General features: G+C 37.9%; 1 protein-coding gene across 4 annotated transcripts in view; it reads right to left on the bottom strand.

Annotated features, from left to right (window-relative positions):
• TRPM3 (transient receptor potential cation channel subfamily M member 3) overlaps positions 1 to 20,917 on the bottom strand; it is a 493,648-nt gene that overhangs the window by 248,194 nt on the left and 224,537 nt on the right. For all 4 annotated transcript variants that reach the window (XM_054583031.1, XM_054583028.1, XM_054583029.1 and 1 more), the window contains exons 2-3: positions 6,818 to 6,897; positions 5,285 to 5,489 (exon numbers count right to left, since the gene is read on the bottom strand). In XM_054583031.1, the coding sequence (XP_054439006.1) occupies positions 5,285 to 5,489; positions 6,818 to 6,897 (285 nt within the window). The remainder of the gene's footprint in view (positions 1 to 5,284; positions 5,490 to 6,817; positions 6,898 to 20,917) is intronic.

Genomic DNA, 20,917 nt, shown 5'->3' with positions numbered 1-20,917 from the left:
CTATTTTAACAGTATTTTTAATGCCTTTCTTATGAGACTGTAGTGGAAAATTTGCCTCATTTTCCTTTCTCTTAAGAAATGTGACAAGTATCATTTCACTTTCTAATTCTCTGCAGCCACATTTTAGATGAGCGCTTTTAATTAAAGCAGTGGCCAAGGAGACCGTGTTGCTCCAGATGACTATGACAATTTTGCTGACATCAGCTTTTCAAGTCTATGAATCCTTTTGCTGTGCAGCAAGAGTTGAATATATATAGTGTTTAATACATGTAAAAGCTCCCTGGAAAGAAAATATTTGGAATGTAAATGTGAAGTGTCACTGTTATTGGATTTCTAGTTTGATGACTCAGAACACTTTGGAAGTCAAAATGCCATTGTAATTTATTCTATATTGTTTTTATAATTCCTCAGTGTTGATACCTGATACTTCCAGGTGATGGGTGCTAATGAGCTAAATCTAAAGGTTTATAAATAATTATAAAACCTCACTGAGAACTATGAACAGGTCACAGTGGGTACTCTATGATTTTTCTGCCAGAATTATTTAGTGTAAAATTTTCTAGTAGTAAGGAGGTGGGAATTTTCTAGAAGAAAGATGAGTTCCTTGAGGAAGATTGGTTCTTCATTCTTTGTAGGTCTATGATTAGGATCAGAAGTTTCAATGACAAATTTTAGTTTTATTCTCAATTTCAGAAAGGTATTCTCAGTTCAATGGCCTGGAGATTACAAGATGAGAATTGGAAATCAATGGAGCAACTACAAAACCCCTCAAATACCTAACCATGCTTATATAAAGCTGCTTAGTTAGCCATACATAGTCTAGTGATTAGCTGTTTTGCTTTGTGAAATGAGATTCATTTAATTTCATATTTGGTGTGTGTCCATCAATGACGATTCCCAGATCCAATTTGCATAATGCAAAGTATAACAAGTTTTAAAAGTCAAATTCAATCCCAAAGCATTTTAAGAGTATAAGGCTGTGTATGACATGCTGCTGACAGCCTCCCCACCCCTAACCTCGTACCTTCCCTTGCCCTCACTACTCCCTACCAACCTCTACCTACAATGCTCAGTGAGACTTTCATCTTGACAGTCTCAATAGAGCATTAAGTATGAAAATAAGGCATATGAATAGTTATCTAAATTATATGAAAACTGTAATAAGAAGCTCAACCTGATCTAACAGGCAGAGTAAATAACATGGCATAACCTGAGAATTATATGTGGGACTTGAGAGGTTTGAATACAAGTCCATAATTATGTTCTACCTACCTTGTCCACAAGGCAGCTCAGCATTAATTAAAAGGGATGATTAGTAAGCAAATAAGATTCTAACTCATTAAGTGCAGCACTGCTTCCTTTTCTAAATAATCTACAGCCTTAGCCCCAGAAAAAGAGTCTTTGAAAAGGACCCAATGTCTGAGGTTGGCCTATCTTGTTGTTACTCTCTAAGACAGTTTTAAGTTACCTGAAATGCTGAAATCAGAGCTTTAGTAGCTTAGTATCTCTTTTTTTGGGGGGGTGTGTGTGGGGGGGTTTCCTCTTTTCTAACTTTCATGATGTGTCTGAATACACTGTCAGGTCCCCCAGAAGCCCAGAAGTGCCTTTTTGGGGGCAGGCAGTTTGGTAAGATGTGGCTTGGTGCTAAGAAGAAAAGGGAGTGAGACACCTTCATTCACTGTCAGCTTTGAATATCTCCTTGCTGCGTCACCATTCCTGTCTGCAATGTGTGAGAGAAGTTGGTTTCATTTCTATTTTACTAGGGCTTGTCAAATCTGGGAGTGGAGGATGGAATACCACAAAGTACAGGAAGGGCTCAGAAAATGGTTCTATTAACAACTTGGATGCAATTTTACAAACAACTTTTCCTGCTCACAGCTTTTGCGTCTTATTAAGCTTGTAAAATAATAGTGATTTTATACCTCTACCACAAAGTTTTCAGAATCCTTATAAAAAGCTAGAAACATAATGGTAATTAGCTTCCTTTCAAAATGCAACTATAGTGTGTACCAGGCACACAGGAGAGAGAAGAAAGAGTACTGATGGGGAGTCCTGGGAGACTGATTTTTGGGAACTATCTCTGTTAAATAATTGGATGACTCTTGGAAGATAATTCAACTTGACTGGGCTCCAGTTGCCTCATCTATAAAACAGGAAGAGAGGATGGGATTATTTAGTAATTTTTAAGCCTCGCTGAACAGAAGAATAACATGGCCAACTTGGAGGCCAGTTTCTATCCCAGACCAATGAAGGAGACTGACTCTCAGGGGGAGACTCTTGCTGTGGGCATTTGCAGCAGCCCCACAGGTTTTCCTGAGCCTCCAAGTTGAGAACCACTGCCCCTAATCCCTTCAGTGTCTTTGGTGCCCAGAGTTCTGTGACATCATTTGGTACTGCCTATGTGCTAACACGCATATATAATGTTCCTGAACAGATGTGGTTTTAATAATTTTAATAACAATTAAAATAATTTTAATAATGATTCTCTTTTTCTCTAACGGTATCTTCTACCAAACTCCAGAAAATTCTGCCTCACATTGTGACCAGACCACTTTGGCATTTTGGAGACCCAAGCACTTCATCTTGGTCTGTCTTAAAAGGAAAAGTTAATGTTATACCTCATTTTTTAAAAAAATCAATGGAGGTCAAAGTTAATCTGCCCTCCAGAGTTTTTGACCACTTTGCTAAAAATCATTTCAACTTTCAAATATTTTTGTCAGGAGCAGGGGGCCAAAGACATAGTGAGTTAGTTGACCTGTTTCACTTAAATCTTGGCCAATAATTAACCATGGCTTTTCATCTAAAGGCTGGTGCTCTTAACACAGCAGTTGCTGATGCTTCCTTTGTCCAAACTGCATCCTTGTTTGTTGGAGAGAACAAGAGATAAGATAGGTGCATAACGACCATCCTGCCTGGTAAAATGAGACCTATGACCTATGGACAGCTCAGCTCCTTGGCCTAGACAGGAGAATCAGAATACATGGAGGGCAGATATTCAAAGTGGACAAATGTTCATTGTGTCTGGTAAATAGCAGGGGCTCCCACATATTAAACATTTGATAATAATAAAAAGGAAAACTGGCCCTTGTTTGGCGGATTAGACTCAGGAAGAAAGGTTTTCCCTTGCAATGGCTGCTCTGAGACTGTCTAGGGCAGATGAGACTTAAATTCAGTGCAGTCACATTACTCAGAAGGGCAGTGAGTATGGTTTAATGCTCTGTACTTATTGTCTTGAAATTCTTAACAATTTTATCCTTGAATCTGTGTTCTGTAAGTGCAGTTTGATGGGGCAATGAACCATGTGCAGAGAGGGCTTGGAACTTGGGCTCACACATGGTCTACAGTCACATAGCCCACCTCCAGCTGCCTCCCTGGGATGGGATCTCAGCTACCTGCTTCTGTTTCAGGAATCCCTGGCAGCCTACTGCATGGCATAGTGACAAGGTGAGTTTCTATCACCACCTTCATTTCTGGCTGGAATCTGGGTGCAGACAAGAAAAGGGCCAGTGCTGGACACATGCCCTGTAGCATTCCAGAGCTGGGCAAGGAACTGGCTGTCCCTGACTTAGGCTGATGGTGCCATGGTGTCTTTTATACCAAGTCTGGTAGGAAGTCTCACTCACACCAAATACTGAGTGTGTTCTAGTGGGGAAATGGCAGTGTCTTGGGGGTTGCAATTCCACTGCAGATTGGGGCTGTCAGCCATGGGGAGGGGCATTGATTTCCCTGCCCCTGTTGAGGGCCTACATTTTCACTTTACACTGGGCTCCACAAGTCATGTAGTTGACCTTGCCTAACCTGTTTGCCAACAGACAGCTCTGGGTTCCATGGAGCTATGTGAGCCTGGGGAGGGCTGTTAAAGTCCCATGTCCACATGTGTCCACTCTCCTGGAACAGAGTGAAAGCTCTACCCATCTTTTTTTTTGTCTACTGCTAAATATCATAATATACATATATAATATATTAGCTGTGTGACATGAAGCAAATTAACTTTTCTGGGCTTCAGTATGTTATTCTGTCATATAAGAATAATACTACTACTGTTGTAAATATGAAGTGAGCCTGCCATACATAAGTACTTGGCACAGTGCTGGGCACAGAGGAGATGTTTACTAAATCTAAGTTGCTATGATTATTATGATTGTCATTATTATTTCCTATGAACCCTGGAAGCAGTTACGAAAGTATTTTGAATAATACTTCGAGGGACACACATTCTAACAAACTCATTTGGGGTTCCAGTCTCCAGGTTTCTTTCCAATATATTGCTCAAAAGTGAGTTTAATCTAATATGTAGTTCAGAATTAATTTTCTTAGGGGAAAACTGGGAGAATAGCTTAGTCAGCTATCTCGGTGAAGAAAATACTGCAGTGCAGAGGGAAGGCAGATGTGCTAAAGGGGAGGGGAGAAGAAAAAAAGACATGGCCTTACTGCATGCTTTTTAGATTGTAACTGGTGTGAAGCGACTTCTGTTGAATTTTGCAGAATGCTTCTCTAAGCAAAATTTTCTCTACAAACTTGGAAACCTCTGTGGCATGCCTGAGAACAGCCACCTCCAACTGCTCCAACCTCAGCTAACTCTCTTTTTTAATAGTTAGAGCCAAGCGTGTTGGAATATAGCATTTCTAGAATTTCCAAAACACATGGTATACTTTTCTCCTGGCAAAATGTGACAGCCAAGTAGGGAGAGGTCCATGATGAAAGATGAAATTTAGAAGTGATAATTCTTAGAAGTAAAATGTGTTTGTTTCCTAAAGCCTCCTTTCCAAAGAAAAATGCATTTCATATGGAGCTCTTCCATTGAGGATGTTATTGAACACAGCTGCTTGGAGAAAAAGCACTCAATTTGATAGAACAGAGAAGAAAATAGTCTGCATGATCATTTCTACTTTGAATTGAGAGAAATGCTAGTTACCATTAGGACAAAAAAGAGACCTAAAGGCAAAATATTTTTTACTAAAGGAGTTAGAAAAACTTGTCTTAACAGATGAGACCTAGAAAGTAACATAATAAAAAATAGGTAGAAAGGTACTTTTAATAAAAACAATAGTCAAGTATCTGATCTCATACTAATTCTTTCTGAAACCCTTGGAGGAAGGTTCATTTGCCTCATTTTATAGAGAAAGAGCAGAGCTGCCTGGGGACAAGGTACTTAGAGCAGGTTACCCAGCCAGGAAATGGCAGAGTTGGGATTAGGTCAAAAGACTAAATCTCTAGCACTTTACCACAGCGTTGCAGGACTTGAGTTAGAATTTGGAAAGTGACTGAATGCTTTTGTAATTACCATGGCTTTGTTGGAATGGCCACCTCCTTGGAATTCAATGGTCCCAAAAGCATCTGTTGGGCTGAGTTGCGTGTGCTTGCTGATGGACCACTTCTCGGACTGGATGTCATTTCGAGAGAGGCGACTCTCGTTTTTCTCATTTTGAAGGACGGAGATACTGGGAGTGAGGCCGACATGCTGGCCTATTAGACGCCCGCAGCAACACCTATAATGTAAGAGGTCAAAGTGAACCCACTGTATTAGCCACAGTTGGAATACACACTTAAGGCTGAAAAAATCTGCACATGGTAGCAATCTAGTTAGTCAGTTTTTAGGTGGAATCCCATGATGTGGTTGTATCAAGCAAAGGGTGAACTCAGGATTTACCTAACAGATATACTTTTCCTTTTGTGCCTCCTCCTCATTTTCCCTTAGCTGTATAAGCTGTTATGTGTCTCCTGTCCTCTACCCACTTTTTCACACCTGTCACATTGTTCAGGATTGGAATCTTGAACAAAAGCTCTGTAGAGTTTTCTTACTCTTTTTGTGTATCAAATATTACAGGAAGGGCACTGAACAGCTTCAAGGGAAGGAGTTTAACATGCACATTTAAATGAGGAATCTCGCTCATAAGTGAGTCACAACCTAACTTGTCTTTTCCAAATTGACATTCACTGTCAAATATCCAGTTTAGAGGAAAAAAAAATCTGCAGGTTAAGTGTTCTTGAAGAAACAATGAAAAAAATTATTCACAAGATACTTGAAAACAAAATTCGCACCTTCCCCCATGAAAATGTCTTTCAGACTTTACTACCACTGTTGTTATGATTACTACTACTAATATTGCTACCTAGTTACCATTTATTAAATGCTAACAATATGGTGTTCATTTTATGTGTAAAATATTGTAGTTTTAAAGGTTAGGTAAATTTGCTCAAGGTTACACCTTGACTCTATAGTCTATATTTTAAACTGCTTAATTACATTGCCTTTTCGAAAAGGCATTCCTAGACATTGATATGTTACTTTATCCTGAATACTTCCCACCTTATAGTCTGTTGATCTTCAAGAAGGTAAGTCAGATATTGAAAATGTGCTTGAATAGGGATCTGAAGGTCTGCAGTCTAATTAATAATCTGCTAGGAGTCATTTATTTAAAAATCTCTTTTTTTACTATTGTAAAGCAAGTTGGTACAAACTAAGTAAGCATTTTGGTGAAATGCTTAAAAGGGAAAACCAGTAACCATACTAAAAATATACATATAAACCATTCTTAGATACAGTGATTAATTTGTCCTCAATGGTATATCTGTTATTCTGAATAGACTCAGAGAATTAACTAACTGCCGAGATGGCATATTATGTAGGGGTATGTGTGTGTGTGTGTGTGTGTGTGTGTGTGTTTGTGTGTTTATCAAACATGTCCAGTAATGATAAAAACTGATCTTTAATTTCACATTGGTCTACATGTAATGGATAGTGATTACTATTGTAGTTTTGTTCCCATAGTGGCTACTTTATGTTCTTGGTATGTTATAAAGACAGCAAGATTACCTATGGGGGTCTTTGGTGCTGGGTATGATGTGAACACATTCCCTTTTATAAAATGCTCTTTCTATCCAGGATTTCTGAGCCTAAAAAGAAAAAGAAGAGTACAAGTGAGCACAATATTTAAGTATTTTTGACTAGGTAGCAAAATTTCAGAATCACATGATAGAATATATCTCATAAACTGAATTAAAATTGTTATACAAACACTGTATATAACAAAAGTAATCACTCCCAGAATATGATGATTAGTTTAACATTATAATGTTGAGAGTTAAAGGAAATGATCATAATGGAAAGAGTGATGGAACCATATACAAATATTTTTGAAGAATGGAAAAAACAATGCTATTTACAGAGAAAATGAAAAATATGGAGAAGTATGCTTTTAATCTTACAGATAACAAATGTTCAGTTGTGGGAAGATATACAGTTGACCCTTGAATCACAGATTTGAACAGTGTAGGTCCACTTACATGTGGATTTTTTTTCAATAAATACTGTGTGTATTTTTTTCCTTATGACATTTTTAATAACATTTTTTTAGCTTACTTTATTGTAAGAATACAGTACATAATACACATAACAAAGAAAACACACATAAATCAGTCATTTATCAGTAAAGCTTCCAGTCAATAGCAGGCTATTTTCAAGTAAGTTTTTGGGGAGTCAAAATTATACTCCAATTTTTGACTGTGCAGAAAGTTGGCTCCTCTAAACCTTGCTTTGTTCAAGGTCAACTATATATCTAAACAAGTATAAAGTTTTCATGGCTGATACTTAGATTTTCCTTGTAGGAGGAAAGAAAAATGATGAGGAAATTACAAGAGCCCTAATCTATCACCATATTTTTTTCTAAAATCTAAATTACCAGTGCTTAAATACAGAGGGGGAAAGAAAGTGAACACGTAAGGAAGATAAATGTCTTCATCACAGTCCACAATTTCACAGGTAATGCCTTTGGAAATAAGCATGATAGCACATTTTCTTTTTCTTTTCCTTTTTATTTGTTTCTTTTTATTTTTTATTGTATTTTTTCCATGATCATTTACCCCTGTTATCCTTTCTTCTACCTCCACCCACACCTTCCTCTACAATTACCACACTGTGATCTATGTCCATCCCACATGCCTTTAAGCACACCAAGTGCAGCTTCTTAGATGGGCTTTGTTAGGATTGTCTATCCAGAAATTTGGCCACTAAGCCTGGGATCCCGGAAAGATAACGGCAGTTCCGGAAAACTGTACCATCTTTGTTCCAAACCAGACTGTCCATCCTGCATCCTTTGACCCCTTTCTTTGCCAGGATTTAAAATAGTAGAGGACAACTATAATTGGACAATAATAAAAAAAGGATAATGCACATCAGAAAATTTTAAGAAAATAGTAGAGAAGTCTATTATGGAATCCAGTAAGCTACTCAAAAGATTCCTTCTTTAAGTGTTTAAGACAAAAGATGCTATAGCAAGTTACAGTGTTACTTCTATCTGGTATCATCGTCAACCTAACAAGCACCAGGACTAAATGCACACTCTTAAAATATGTAAGGCCAAAGTGCAACCAAGCTGTTTACTCGGCCTGTCTCAGTGACCAGTGTTAACTGTGACAAGTCCCCTGTTTGTTGGTCATGCTTGATACTGACTCTGCCCAGAACCCAAACGCCTGTCTGCATCGTACTACATTCTGGTTTGCCCTGCCCCCTTAATCGTGCATCTCCCTCATCTCTGAAAAGAGAGTTTCCACAAACATGTGGCTCTGAAGTCAGTGGTTGGCTAATACTCAGGGCGATGCACAATTTAGAAGTAGCAACGTGGGGGATGCCTGAGGGCTATAAAGGAGCTACATCCTGTGTCAGTCACGGTCACATAATTTCTGAGTGGTTATTTGTTTCTGCATTGTCCACAGGGAAGGTGCACCCACTTTGCCTGAGAGACCCTTGGGGCCCGGTGGCTCTCTGCACCCTTACACCACAAAAGTAGCATTTGCAGTTCTGTTTGTCAGCTGGGCATGAAAAAAAGCCCCAGTGTCTATTCTCAAAGATTTTTCTCTTCAAATATGTAGGAAAAGCTAGTGGTTACATCTTTGCAACAGAAACGAGTTTAGCAGTATAGATGATAACCAGTCTTTATCTCTCTAAAAAGCCTGTAAGTTAAACTATTCATAGGCTGTGATTTTTCCTAGACACTGAATACTTTCATTGATAACATCTCTTGGCAGGAAGATGGTAAAAATATTCCTCACTGGACATTTGAAACCAACTTCCCTACACCTTGGGGAGCAGAAAAGAGTACACTTTCCTTTTTTCTTTGTGGCCCACTTTGGCTAGGATTCAGTAGTATCTTTTGGGGGAGCACCTGGGGATTTCAGGGGGTACTGATCACTGCTCTCTGAGAGAATGCAGGGATGGCAATATCATGGGAAGAGCATGGGGTTCACAAGTAGAAGGAGTGGTGTGAGTAGGGCTCAGCAATGTGGATGAAGTCATGTAATTCCTTCATTCCTCAGTTTTCTTCATCTATAAAATGGGCAAAACAGTAATGCCAGACACACAGAGCTGTCATCTCTATTATTTGGGAACTGTGTTTTCACTTCAAGAAAAGGAACCCATACTGGGTTGGTTCTGGTACTAAAAGTTCAGATGAAGCTTCAGAAGAGACTACTATAAAACTGCTGTAGCAGAATGTCCTAGATTGATCTCACTTTACATTGGGGATGATACGTTCTCAAAAGACCTGGATGGCCACTAACAAGGTATGTAGAAAAGTCACTTAATTTCCCCTGAGCCTTTACTACAACATGAGGATAATCATAGCTATTTTGGTGAGTTGTATTAGTTAAAGAAGATGATTCAGAGAAAGCACCTGTCACTTCGTAGGAACTCAGAAGTTAGTAAAAAATGCCTAATCTTTATTAACAGTGCATTATGTGCCTGAAATTGTGTCCTATATGTATTGTCTCCTTGGAGCTTCGTGAGAACACTGTAAGGGAAGTACTACTATTATAACCATTTTCCCTATGAAGAAACTGAGTCAGATGCAGCAAATCAGTTTTAAAGCCACAGTTTGAAGTTGAGCAGTCTGACTCCAGAGTTCGCACTCTTACCTGCTCTGCTAAACTGCTTCCCCAAATTGGATATTATTAATATTAAATACTCTTGATCTTGGCAGTGCCATCTGGGCATGTCTGGAAGTGCCTTCGTATTGGAACGGAGTTGGGCTTGTAGAGGCATGTCTTAGAGCCAGTTCATACTTGCATCTTTCCCCTTCTCATTTCCCCTTTCCATTTCCCATTAGCAATGAACACTGCTACCTGTTCTTGAGGTGAAGGATTTGGGTGGGACATTAGGGAGCCATCAGATTATGGGAAAGAAGTATACAAAGGGGCGGGGGGAATCTTTGTAATAACTACAACAAAGAAATGTAGTCACAAGACTCACCGCTTGAGAATCTGGGGGGACCAGACTTTTCAAGGGCACCGTGGTTATTTTTCTCACTCATGGATCCCAATTTCAACTTGAAAAGCCCTGGAAATTTTACTCAGAAACTATGTAGTAAGAATTACTACATGTAGATTGCCAACTTGTTTGTTTATCTTTCATTATAAAGTAATTTGATTTGTGTGAAGTTTAGGAACTTAATTATCTTCTCAAAGGTGAAGAGGTACCTCACTGTTAGCAAAGGGATTGAGGATTAGTTTTTATTTCTTATTATTAACAGATTAATCATTTCCCTTGCAAAGGCACAGAAAATTGGGAGGAGGAAAAAAGGAAATGTAATGTAGAAAGAATCTTTCCATCACTCATAATTGAATTAGATGCTTTTTTTGGGGGGGGCGGGGAAGAAAGGAATAATACATAACAGAAAGAATGCATGTATAACACATGAATTAGAAATTATACAAAATATCATGCATAATTTACTATGCTCTATTGTGGGCTTTGCTTCATTGAGGTTTGCTTCATTGAGGTGGACAGCTATTAGACTTTTTAAATTATTTTATTGGAGAGAGCATATTTGAAGTATAATCATGGTTTAAGTTGTTCTCTAAACCAATTCCCTTTTCATCTGTTCAAAGTCTTTGAACTACTCTGCGTCAGGTTTTAACTTGGTTTCAACATCCAACTAAGTGAGTTCAGAATGGCGATCCTTGTTGTTAGAAAGCATGAAATAGCTTTAACATGCCATGTGTCCTAAAGTCTCTTTTTCAATATACTTTGGAAGTCTCATGAACTCTTACCTTAGAAAATCACTTATATATATTCTTTTCTAAAGGTAGAATGGTCACATCACCATGACTGAGTCTGTGAAAGGCTATTTTCTTTCTTGTCTTTCTGCATTGTCAGTCATGTGTGATGTGTAGAAGGAAAGTGTTTTTCAAAGGCTAATGATTAAAGGACATCTTATTCAAAACCACAATGAGGACATTCACATTTTAACAAATATATAATGATTACACTCAGAGAACAAAGTAAGTATAAATTTTGAAAGTCTAATGTACAGTCAATAAAGATCAAAATGATAGAAACAAACAAAAAAAGCTGTAAATATTGCCTTCAAAAGAAAAAAAATAAGTTGTTTCATTTAAGCAGGTTTTGCCTCTTTTTCACAAAGGCTCTGCTACAAATGTTAGTCCCCCAAACTACTTTGAACTACTTTTACTACCCACTCCACACTAGCTACAGAATCAAGAAGTTCTCCAGGCAGGAACGGTTTACAAGTGCATACATAGGGTGCGTATTAAATCAGAAATTTTTGGACAGTGCTATTGCATTCCACCTTTAGCAGGGCAACTTCAAAAGAAGGACAACACCCCAGACCAGTAATCATAAGATCAAAGAGAGCCCACTAACTTTATAGGAATAAATTACAAGCAAATATTCACTATGTTCCTCATTTTGAGATTCTCATGTTTTAAATGTACACTTTGTCCTAATGAGAACAAAACACCCAAGACCCAAAGGTACTGAATCCTCTATTCATTTTCACCTTCTGCTTTCCCTTAACATCTCCCTGGGCATCGTTTCGGTCTTCCTCTAGGTCCCCAGATGCAATATTGGGAAGTTGAAATCATTTTACCTGAGCACTGACTCTGGGTGGTGGCCAAGGCAGTCCTGCGAGCAGCTCCTGTTGCTTTCATTTTGCTGCGTCTGGGGCTGGTCATCCTGTTAATAATGCTCTTATGACCGCCCACTGGAAAAAAAGTCACTTGCCCGGCTCTTCCCCCAAGAGACGTTTCAAGTAAGCAATGAACTTGGGCAGATTAGCCCCTTGGAATGTGCTGCTTTGGGATTAGCCTCAGTAAGAATCCCATGGACATTCCCTCACAGCCTCAAACACTGCTTGATTTGAACATCTAATCTGACACCAGAAGAAAAACAAATCCCCGGAGAGATCGGATTTAACTGGCACAAGTCCTGACAGGCTCTCCCCCCTTTGCTTTTTCCATTTTCAGAGAGAAGGCTTGTGAAAGTGTGATAAGGTGTTCTGAGTTCTGAAAAGTTCAACTTTGGAAAGCAAATCCTTCTAAAGAAACAGTGTATTAATGCTCCAAGTGGGTTGAACACACAAGCTGCATTGTTCGTTCCTCCCCAAAGAATGGAATGATAGCATTTCTTTAAAGAGGAACTGCTAAGAACGGAACATTTCAAAAGAATAGTTTGATCCCTGAACATGAGCCCAAGTAGAATAAAGTTGGAGTTTGCCAGTGACCTTCCACAACTTCTAAAATGTCAATAAATAATAAAACGTGTCTGATCACCCTTATCCTGCAGCTCCTCTCCCACAATTGCAGAGGTGTGATTATAACCCTACACTCCGGTCTCCCTACTAAAAAGAGAGGAGCTGTGACCGCTGCAGCACATGGGTGCAGACTGAAAGCAATGACGCTGCGATGTGTTCATCTGGGCTGGCCCGACGGAGCGGTTCTGGCTCTCACAAAAACGGCCCTTTCGAATATCGCCCAAGAGTGAATTTTTCATATAATAGTCGTTCTTACCTAACGTGAACAATCCTGGGGAGAAAAAAACTCAAATTTCAACAAAGCAAAAATACTTCTTCGATAGGTGACTATTTGAGCACCTCATCTTCAAAAGATTGAACTCTTCCCACAGACAGAAGCTAGAGCTGAAAGGTGGTGTGCACGATCATCCCTGTGGGCTGGAAATCTGTGCGGGCAGTGCCACTTTAGTCTTCATTTTCTCATAATCTCCTTCGAAGTTTCATGTGGACACTCACTGAAGGTCATAGTGTGAACTGAATGACTTATTTCAAACTTAGATTGGATCCTTAGCCTTCTCCTCGTCTCTCTGCTGTTTCCAGGATTGATTTCCCTCAAACTCCCACATCTTTTGGTCTCTCTCACTTACCAAGATTTCCCCAGGCAGAAGGAATAATAAACTACTTAATGTCTTCTAACTGAGGAAACATTACAATAACCAAGACCCAAATTGAACATCAGACTTAGATTTAGCATTAAACGCACAATTCAGAAAGTCCCCTTAGCTATCTTCAGGAGTTGGCTCTGGAATAATATGTAGTGACAGCCTTAATAATTTACATACACTTCCTTCTATGAAGCTGTAACATTCCTAAGCATTTATTATAAGGAAATCATCAGAGAGATGGTCACAGAAAGATATTCACTGCAGCGTTAAGTATAATACAAAAAAGTTGGAAACAAATTAAAGTCCATCAGTGGAAGGCTAATTACACTAATTAAATTGATCATGCCACTACTTCAGCCTTTCATCTGACTTTAAATCTTGAGTTCAATCACATACATACTGAGTCTTATATGTTGTCCATGTATTCTTTTACCCTATTCTCTCTCTAGTCTTACTTATTTTTTGTTTTTCTTATTGCTTAGTTTTTCTTTTTAGAAATATTTGATAGGGACAGAATATGAGGCACCTTCCATGAACTTTATTTACACCAAAGACAAAAGTATTGTCACTAGAACCATAAACATTTTGTTTAAGTAGAAAAGAAAGCCCCAGGTGAAATCAGCACAATTCTTTCATATGAGGTAAGAGATGATCTCAAGACCCTTTGATTTAAGAAGGTAATTAGTTCCAAACAGACTTGTAACTCTGAGCCACGTTGTCCATGTGATTTTTTTTTTAAATTGTATGTATCACCCAACAATGCAACTCCTGACAGCCTCTATTACCAGCCTGATTCAGATGTATTTTAGAGAGAATATAATTTGAATACTAACAAGAGGAAACTACAAGTGTAAGGTAACTGTGGTTATTCTTCACTCCTATCTTTATATAATGACAGAGTACCATATTCTTCTAATTCATCATTGAAGAAAAAAAAATCACATGCAACTAGAATACACTAAAAAGTTTTCACTGATACATAATTTAATTTTTAAAAAAGAAATCCAATTTTCTACAAGTAGAAACTAGATTTTGACATACAAAATGTACATTTCATTGTTGTAAGGACGTCCAAAGCATTTTTTCCTGTGATGTCTACCTTTGACAACAGGCACAACAAAGCATGATATAGAATAGGGGTCAGCAAACATTTTATGTAAGTGGCTGGATGGTACATAATTTAGTCTCTTTACAGGCCACCTGTACTATGTTGCAACATTCAACTCTGCCTTTGGAGTGCAGAAGTGACTTTGGGCAAAACGTAAACAAAAGAGCTTGGCTGCATTCCAATAAAACAGCCGCGGGGCTGGAGTTGATGTGTCAATAAACCTTGGTTTAGAAAAAGGAGGCCTGTGTGATGGGGCCCCTGGGGAAGGGTGGCGGCCCTAAGACCCAGGCATCCCCGGCACCCTCGTTACTTTGTCTCGGCTCTTCCCCCAGCATGGGAGGCAGGTTCCCATCTCGCTGCTCCTGCTCCTGCTGCATCTTCTATCTGGGGAACCCCTTTGTCAGCTACCCCATAGCTCACCCCCTCAGCACATGGGACCCCCGAGAGGCCTTTGCTGACCGTGCCATCTAAAGGCACACCGTGTCATTTTCTATCCCCTAATTCCCTGTATTCTCCTCACAGTCCTCCACATTTCCTGCTATGTCTTTATGTGTTTTATTTTTGTGTCACTTGCTAGAATATAAGTTCTTGGTGGCTACGATTTTGTTTTGTTACTGCTGTCTCCTCAGCACTGTGTTTGGAACATGGTAGGAAAACCGTGTGTGTGTACCACACGTGGTGCTATAAAAACTTAGAAGACACACACACACACACACACACACACATCATTTGATTTGCCATCAATTCCTTACCTGTAAAATGACGGTATCAAGTGGGCCCCTATTTCCTAAAGCAGAATTTAAGGTGCTACCCAGAAGGGTATTTTTCTTGTTAATAGTTGGGTTTATATTACTATATAATATATAAGCAACGGCTAAACCTGCAATTTACCAAATACTATTGTTTAGGGATATACATTTTCCTTTTTGGAGTTGTAAAGAAATGAGTTTATCAAGAATATTTAATAAATTCAATTAAAAATGATTTATAAATAACAGAAAAGTTATGGTATCACAAAAGTGACTGAAGTTGGGGAAACATAGGATCAATCCCCTTTAAATGTCCTTCAGGCTTCTTGTTTTTATTCTAATGCATTAAAATACATGTAATGTGTTCTCTAATGTGCAGAGTTGCCATTAGCCTGTACAGTAACACAACGTGAGAGAAACATGACAAAGCTGGCTGCCTACAGAGCACACCGACACCCACTATGCTCTTCCTAAAACAAGGGATCAGGCCGCCTCCCGGTCAGCACCCTTCTGAGGCACCTGGTCCCCCGCACAGTCAGGCCAGTTCAGTATTTAAAGCCTTTGGGGTCTGGCTCTGGAAGTATCTGTTTAAATCTTCCAATTTCCCTCCAAACCTTGAAACACGTAATGTATATTCCAGTAAACTGAAGTATTGATTGCTCCACAGTTCTCAACCTTTGACTATGTTGTCCCACTGAAATGCTAGGGTCCTCCTCTGTACTTAGGAAATGCCTCTTTACTTTTCCAAATTCTGCACAGAACGTTGTGTCCTTTGAGAGAAATGGCTGGACGTTGCCAGACAGAATGAATCATGGCAACTATTGTATCATTTCCATACCTTATTCAAACTTCTGTTAGGGAAAAAGCTGTACAATATCATCATTATTTATTTTTATTTCAAGTTTATAACCATTCAATACCAATTTCCACTATAAATACACAGTGTCTGCATGTATTATGGCATAACTAGAGTTCTGTAGCCTTGCTTAAGACATGTCCCTTTTTTCTTCTCCTATTTTTAACATAGCTTCTACAGTAATATCAATTTCTTATTCCTAATAAGTAATCTTTCAGGCCTAAGTCTTTTTTTAAAAAGATTTTATGTATTTATTTTTAGAGAGAGGGGAAGAGAAGGAAAAAAGAGAAACATCAATGTGAGAGAGAGTCATTGATCAGTTGCCTCCCATACACGCCCTGGACTGTGGACCAAACCTGCAGCCCAGGCATGTGCCCTGACCTGGAATGAAACCAGTGACCTTTTGCTCCTCGCGACATTGCCCAACTGAGCCACACCAGTCAGGGCTGGGGACTAACGCTTTATGGATTGAAATTATTTATAATAAAATTCACTTTATAGCCTCTAAACCTAAATTATAGACCCTTTAACATAAAGTTAAATTAGGTTGTACTTTTTATCACCAGCCTGGGAAAAGACTCAATAAATTGTATTTCACAATTAACAATGAAACTCTTCTTTTACTAATAGGTTATGCCATAAAAATTATATATACTTCAATACATGCAGAATATTTATGTAGAAGTCATATGAATATATATAAGTGTTAATCTCATAGAATTTTCATAAAAAATTGAAATATATTTCCATGTTTCTTTGGAAAATTGTTTCCTCATTACAAATCAATTATTCATTACTTGGCAATGATACATTATATTTATAAAGTGTTTTACAATTCTTTAGAATGCTTTCACAGACAGTATTTTATGCCACAGGGAGGGCAATATTCACAGTAACTCCATAAGGTGGGCATTATAAGATTCAGTTATGCAAATAAAAAACCAGAGCTCACAGAGGTGAAGCATCATGACAAAGTTATACATCAGTCATTGGCTTAGTCTGATATACTCAAAGCCCTTTTGTTTCTATTAGGGTACAGAGGACCCTGTGTCCTCATATTCTGTGACCGATTTTATAGATTCAGAATGATTTTTTTGTTCTTTGTAGTGAAATAGTTCATTTTCATAATTTTCATCCTAATAAAAATGTGCACACTTCATCAAACATAAAAGACTGCTAAAAAAGTGAAATGAGGCTGTAGGCCTCTGTTTCAAAAGTACAGTGTTATATTGCTGGTCAAGGATTAGCCATCTGCTTGAACATAAAAGCTACACACAAGGTGCTGTTTGTACCACACATGGTGCTACAGAAACTTAGAAGCCACACACACACATTTTGGGACTTTACTGCCTTCATTGACCAAAAAACATAACAATAGTGTCATTCTTATAAAACTGGTATACATCTTAAAAAATAATAATAGTAATAATAGGATGTGCGCTGGCCGGTGTGGTTCAATGGATTGAGTGCTGGTCTCCAAACCAAAGGGTCACTGGTTCAATTCCCCATCAGGGCACATACCTGGGTCACAGGCCAGGTCCCCAGTTGGGGCACGTGAGATGCAAACACACATTGATGTTTCTTTCCCTCTCCTTTTCCCTCCCTTCTCCTCTCTCTAAAGTAAATAAAATCTTAAAAAAAAATAATAGGATAAACTTTACACAGAAAAGAAGGAAATGAAAGATAAAATTACCAACAGAAATACGAGACTGAGATCTGACATGCTCCTCAGCGGCAGGAAGCTTAAATTGATGGATCATTTGTTAGAAGGCAACATCCGTGTGATGATGCCAGCACATAACGCATGACCAGGATGGTTTTCTATATTCACAGAGGCTGTGCCTGTGAGAAACAGAACTTGTTCCCTGTTACAGTAAATGCAGAGCTGGAGCAACATAATGTCATCCTTCAAGACTTTAATTTTGTTTAGCTTTCACAGCTCATTCTTGCAACATTCTGATTGTGTCAGGAGCCAAAGAAATGTGCTGAGTCATGAAACTGGAATTTATGGTATGCAGAAATGTGGCATTTATGTGACAAATAATTTCATAGATTCAGAGGCTGATTTCTATACCGTTTTACCTCTTTTGAGCTGGGAGGATGAAGATGTGGGAAAGAGGGTGAAGACAGATAAATAGCTATATTTGTAGCTATAGTAAAGTTCTCATATCAAGATTAACTACCAAGGAGATCAGCCTCTCTTTCTTCATATATATGTAATTATTATTTTTTTTTTAAATCACTAGTCCTAACTGCTTTATAGTATTACTTGGGTAGATATACTGATTTATTTTAATTAATGGTGATCAGACGGTTTATTCTCACAAGGTACAGACTTAAATCTGACTGTATGACTGTAAGATTTTATTTTTGAAATTTTGATTCTGTTTTTGTTGTTGTTCAAAGCAGAAGACAGAGCCTGGCGGAAGTGTGGCTGATTAGGGGCCCTGAGACATGCATTTCAGCCATGGCTTGTTGACAACTACGCTGTGACCATGGGTGAGTGACGTAATCTGGGTCACCAACAAGGTCAGTTTCAGTTCTTAGAGGAGTCTGGGAAGAAGAACCTGACAGTTTTGTCATTGGCCCTTCATTAATGTGTACAAAGCAGGGGTAGAGGCTTTTTGAAAATAAAAGGGTTAATTTTATTTTAATTTTTACTTTAATTTTTATAAATTTATGGAACCTTAATCTTTTAATAAGAAACAACTGTAGCAGAGCACAAGGTTTTTTACCTACTGAGCACAAAGTACATAAGGAGATTTGAATTAATAAATAATCTCTGAAAGAATTCTCACCAGACTCCAATCATTCTTAAGAATGCCCCTGTCTTAGGAACCTGGCACACATACAAAATTCTAATTCTGTTTCAATAAGACTTCAAGTATTGTGAAGATGTTATTACAATTAATAACTCAGCATCTCTGGTCCTGCTATTGAGAGAGTTTGCAAGACCAGAACTTGGTGTTCTCTTGTCCTAATCCTCCACCAAATGATAAAACAAATCTTGATGATCATTCAGGTAAGAATGTGCAGAGATTGCCCACAATCTGTATGTATTTTTTAAAACTCTAACAATCAAGAACTATTTAATGGGAGAGACTAAGACCAAATCAATCCCATTTTTTATCATCAGAAGCAAGTTATAAGCAGACAGTTCCAGTAATATAACTGTAAAGCTATTCTTATTACTCTCTGGAAATGAAAAATTATTAGATACTAAGTTAACGCAGTATAAATGTATTTCTGTCTGATAGTCATCTTTCTCCGTCAAATTACTAAATTGTTAGGTAGAAAATAAACCTATCCACATAAATTCAGCCTCTGGTTATGTGACAGTTTTAAGGTTGTTCAGGGTTATTAGGTCCAGCTTTGAAATATTGTTAATATTTTTCCTTGCATGCTTATTTCTAAAACCTGTGTCTTTCTTATTTTTACCTTAGTATGTTAATATAAAATCTCTCCAGAAGATTGTAGGTCCTAGAAGATACTAATACCTATATTAGCTTTTTCTAAATATAATAACTTAAACTTGATTTCATAGAAATGAACTCAAACTCAAAAGTAGGTTAATAGGTAGTACAGCACTATAGAGTCGGTCTCTAGTTTGTGTTCCATTAACTGAGATTTTTTTCTCCTTTGTTTTTTTACCATTTCACCTTTATTCCAATGTAGAGTGTTCCAATCTTTGAATCTGATGCCCAAATGAATTTCTGATAGCAAAAGTCTTCTGAAAGAAGCTACGCTAATATACAGTGCTCAGCAGAAGTAACGCCTGCTTGAATGTGGTTGGTAGGATAATAGTTTGGGTGTAATAATTTATAGTTTTAATTTGAACCTTTCACCTAAAATGTCATGTGGTATACCTGAGTGTGAAATTGTTATGTTATAGAATTACATGCACATGATTTTTTTAGTAAAAGACTTTATAATAAAAAAGGTGCATTATTTGTGTTGGACCTGGTATTTTAAAAAAGTGTACCATGCTGTCTTTCTCACCAGAGAAATGAACATAATTCATTCTCCATAAAGCAACAAGAGTGATCTTTTCCTCCTTCCTAGTTAATAAACTATTTCTTAGAGCAGTTTTAAGTTTAAAGAGAAACTGAACAGAAGTACAAGAGAGTTCTTATATACGGCCTCCCTCCCCCTCTTCCGGCAGTTCCCCTGTAATTTGATATCTTGTGTTGGTGTGCTATATTTGTTCAAATGCATAAACTGATATTGATACATTATCATTAACTGAAATCCATAGTTTATATTAGGGTTCACTCTTTGTGTTATACAGTTCTATGGGTTTGCCAAAGGCATAGTCTCATGTATCTATCACTGCAGTATCTACAGAATGTATTTACTGATAATCCTTTAAAATGATAAATTAGCTTATTACATTCCATTTCCCTCACCACAGAATCATTTAGTGACTTTCTGTTATAATAAAATCTAGATTCCTTAATGAGCCTCCCACGTCTTAAAGAATCACAACCCAGCTCATGTCTCCAAACTTTTTCTATGCCAAAGTGATACAATTTACTACCTCCAACCATACCATCCTCCTTTCAGATTTTCCACTGTTCCAAATAAAAAGGTAGAAGAGTAAAAATGTCATGACAGAAGCTAGTTTTTAATTTAAATACTATTTTTGAAGGGACACAAACAAATAATATTCACGACCTTGGTGGAGGGAGCTGTGGATGATTTGATTTTTCAAATGTAAATTTTCATAAGCAGCAATTCTCCACTGATTTGTTTGATAAAGTGATTTTTTAAAAGATGCCTATTTGGCACATGATGGATACATTTGAAAAGTACTTTGGAAGTAATTAGTAGAATTATCATCCCTGGGAAATCTTGAAGCAAAGATCAGTATCTTGATTCATCTGTCAACATAAACTCTAAACCCTAACTTTGCAAGAGTTCTTAGGTCCTTTCTCCAATAGTTAGCAGAAAACGGACTTTTTCCTATTGAATGATACTTTCATTTTAGCTGATAATTTAACCGCAAAGGCAAA

This window comes from Pteronotus mesoamericanus, unplaced genomic scaffold (assembly GCF_021234165.1).
Source record: "Pteronotus mesoamericanus isolate MK-2021 breed Mesoamerican mustached bat unplaced genomic scaffold, CSHL_Meso_final contig_73, whole genome shotgun sequence".
Lineage (NCBI taxonomy): Eukaryota > Metazoa > Chordata > Mammalia > Chiroptera > Mormoopidae > Pteronotus > Pteronotus mesoamericanus.
Note: the sequence above shows the minus strand (reverse complement) of the source record. Positions and strands in the feature narration are given on the sequence as shown.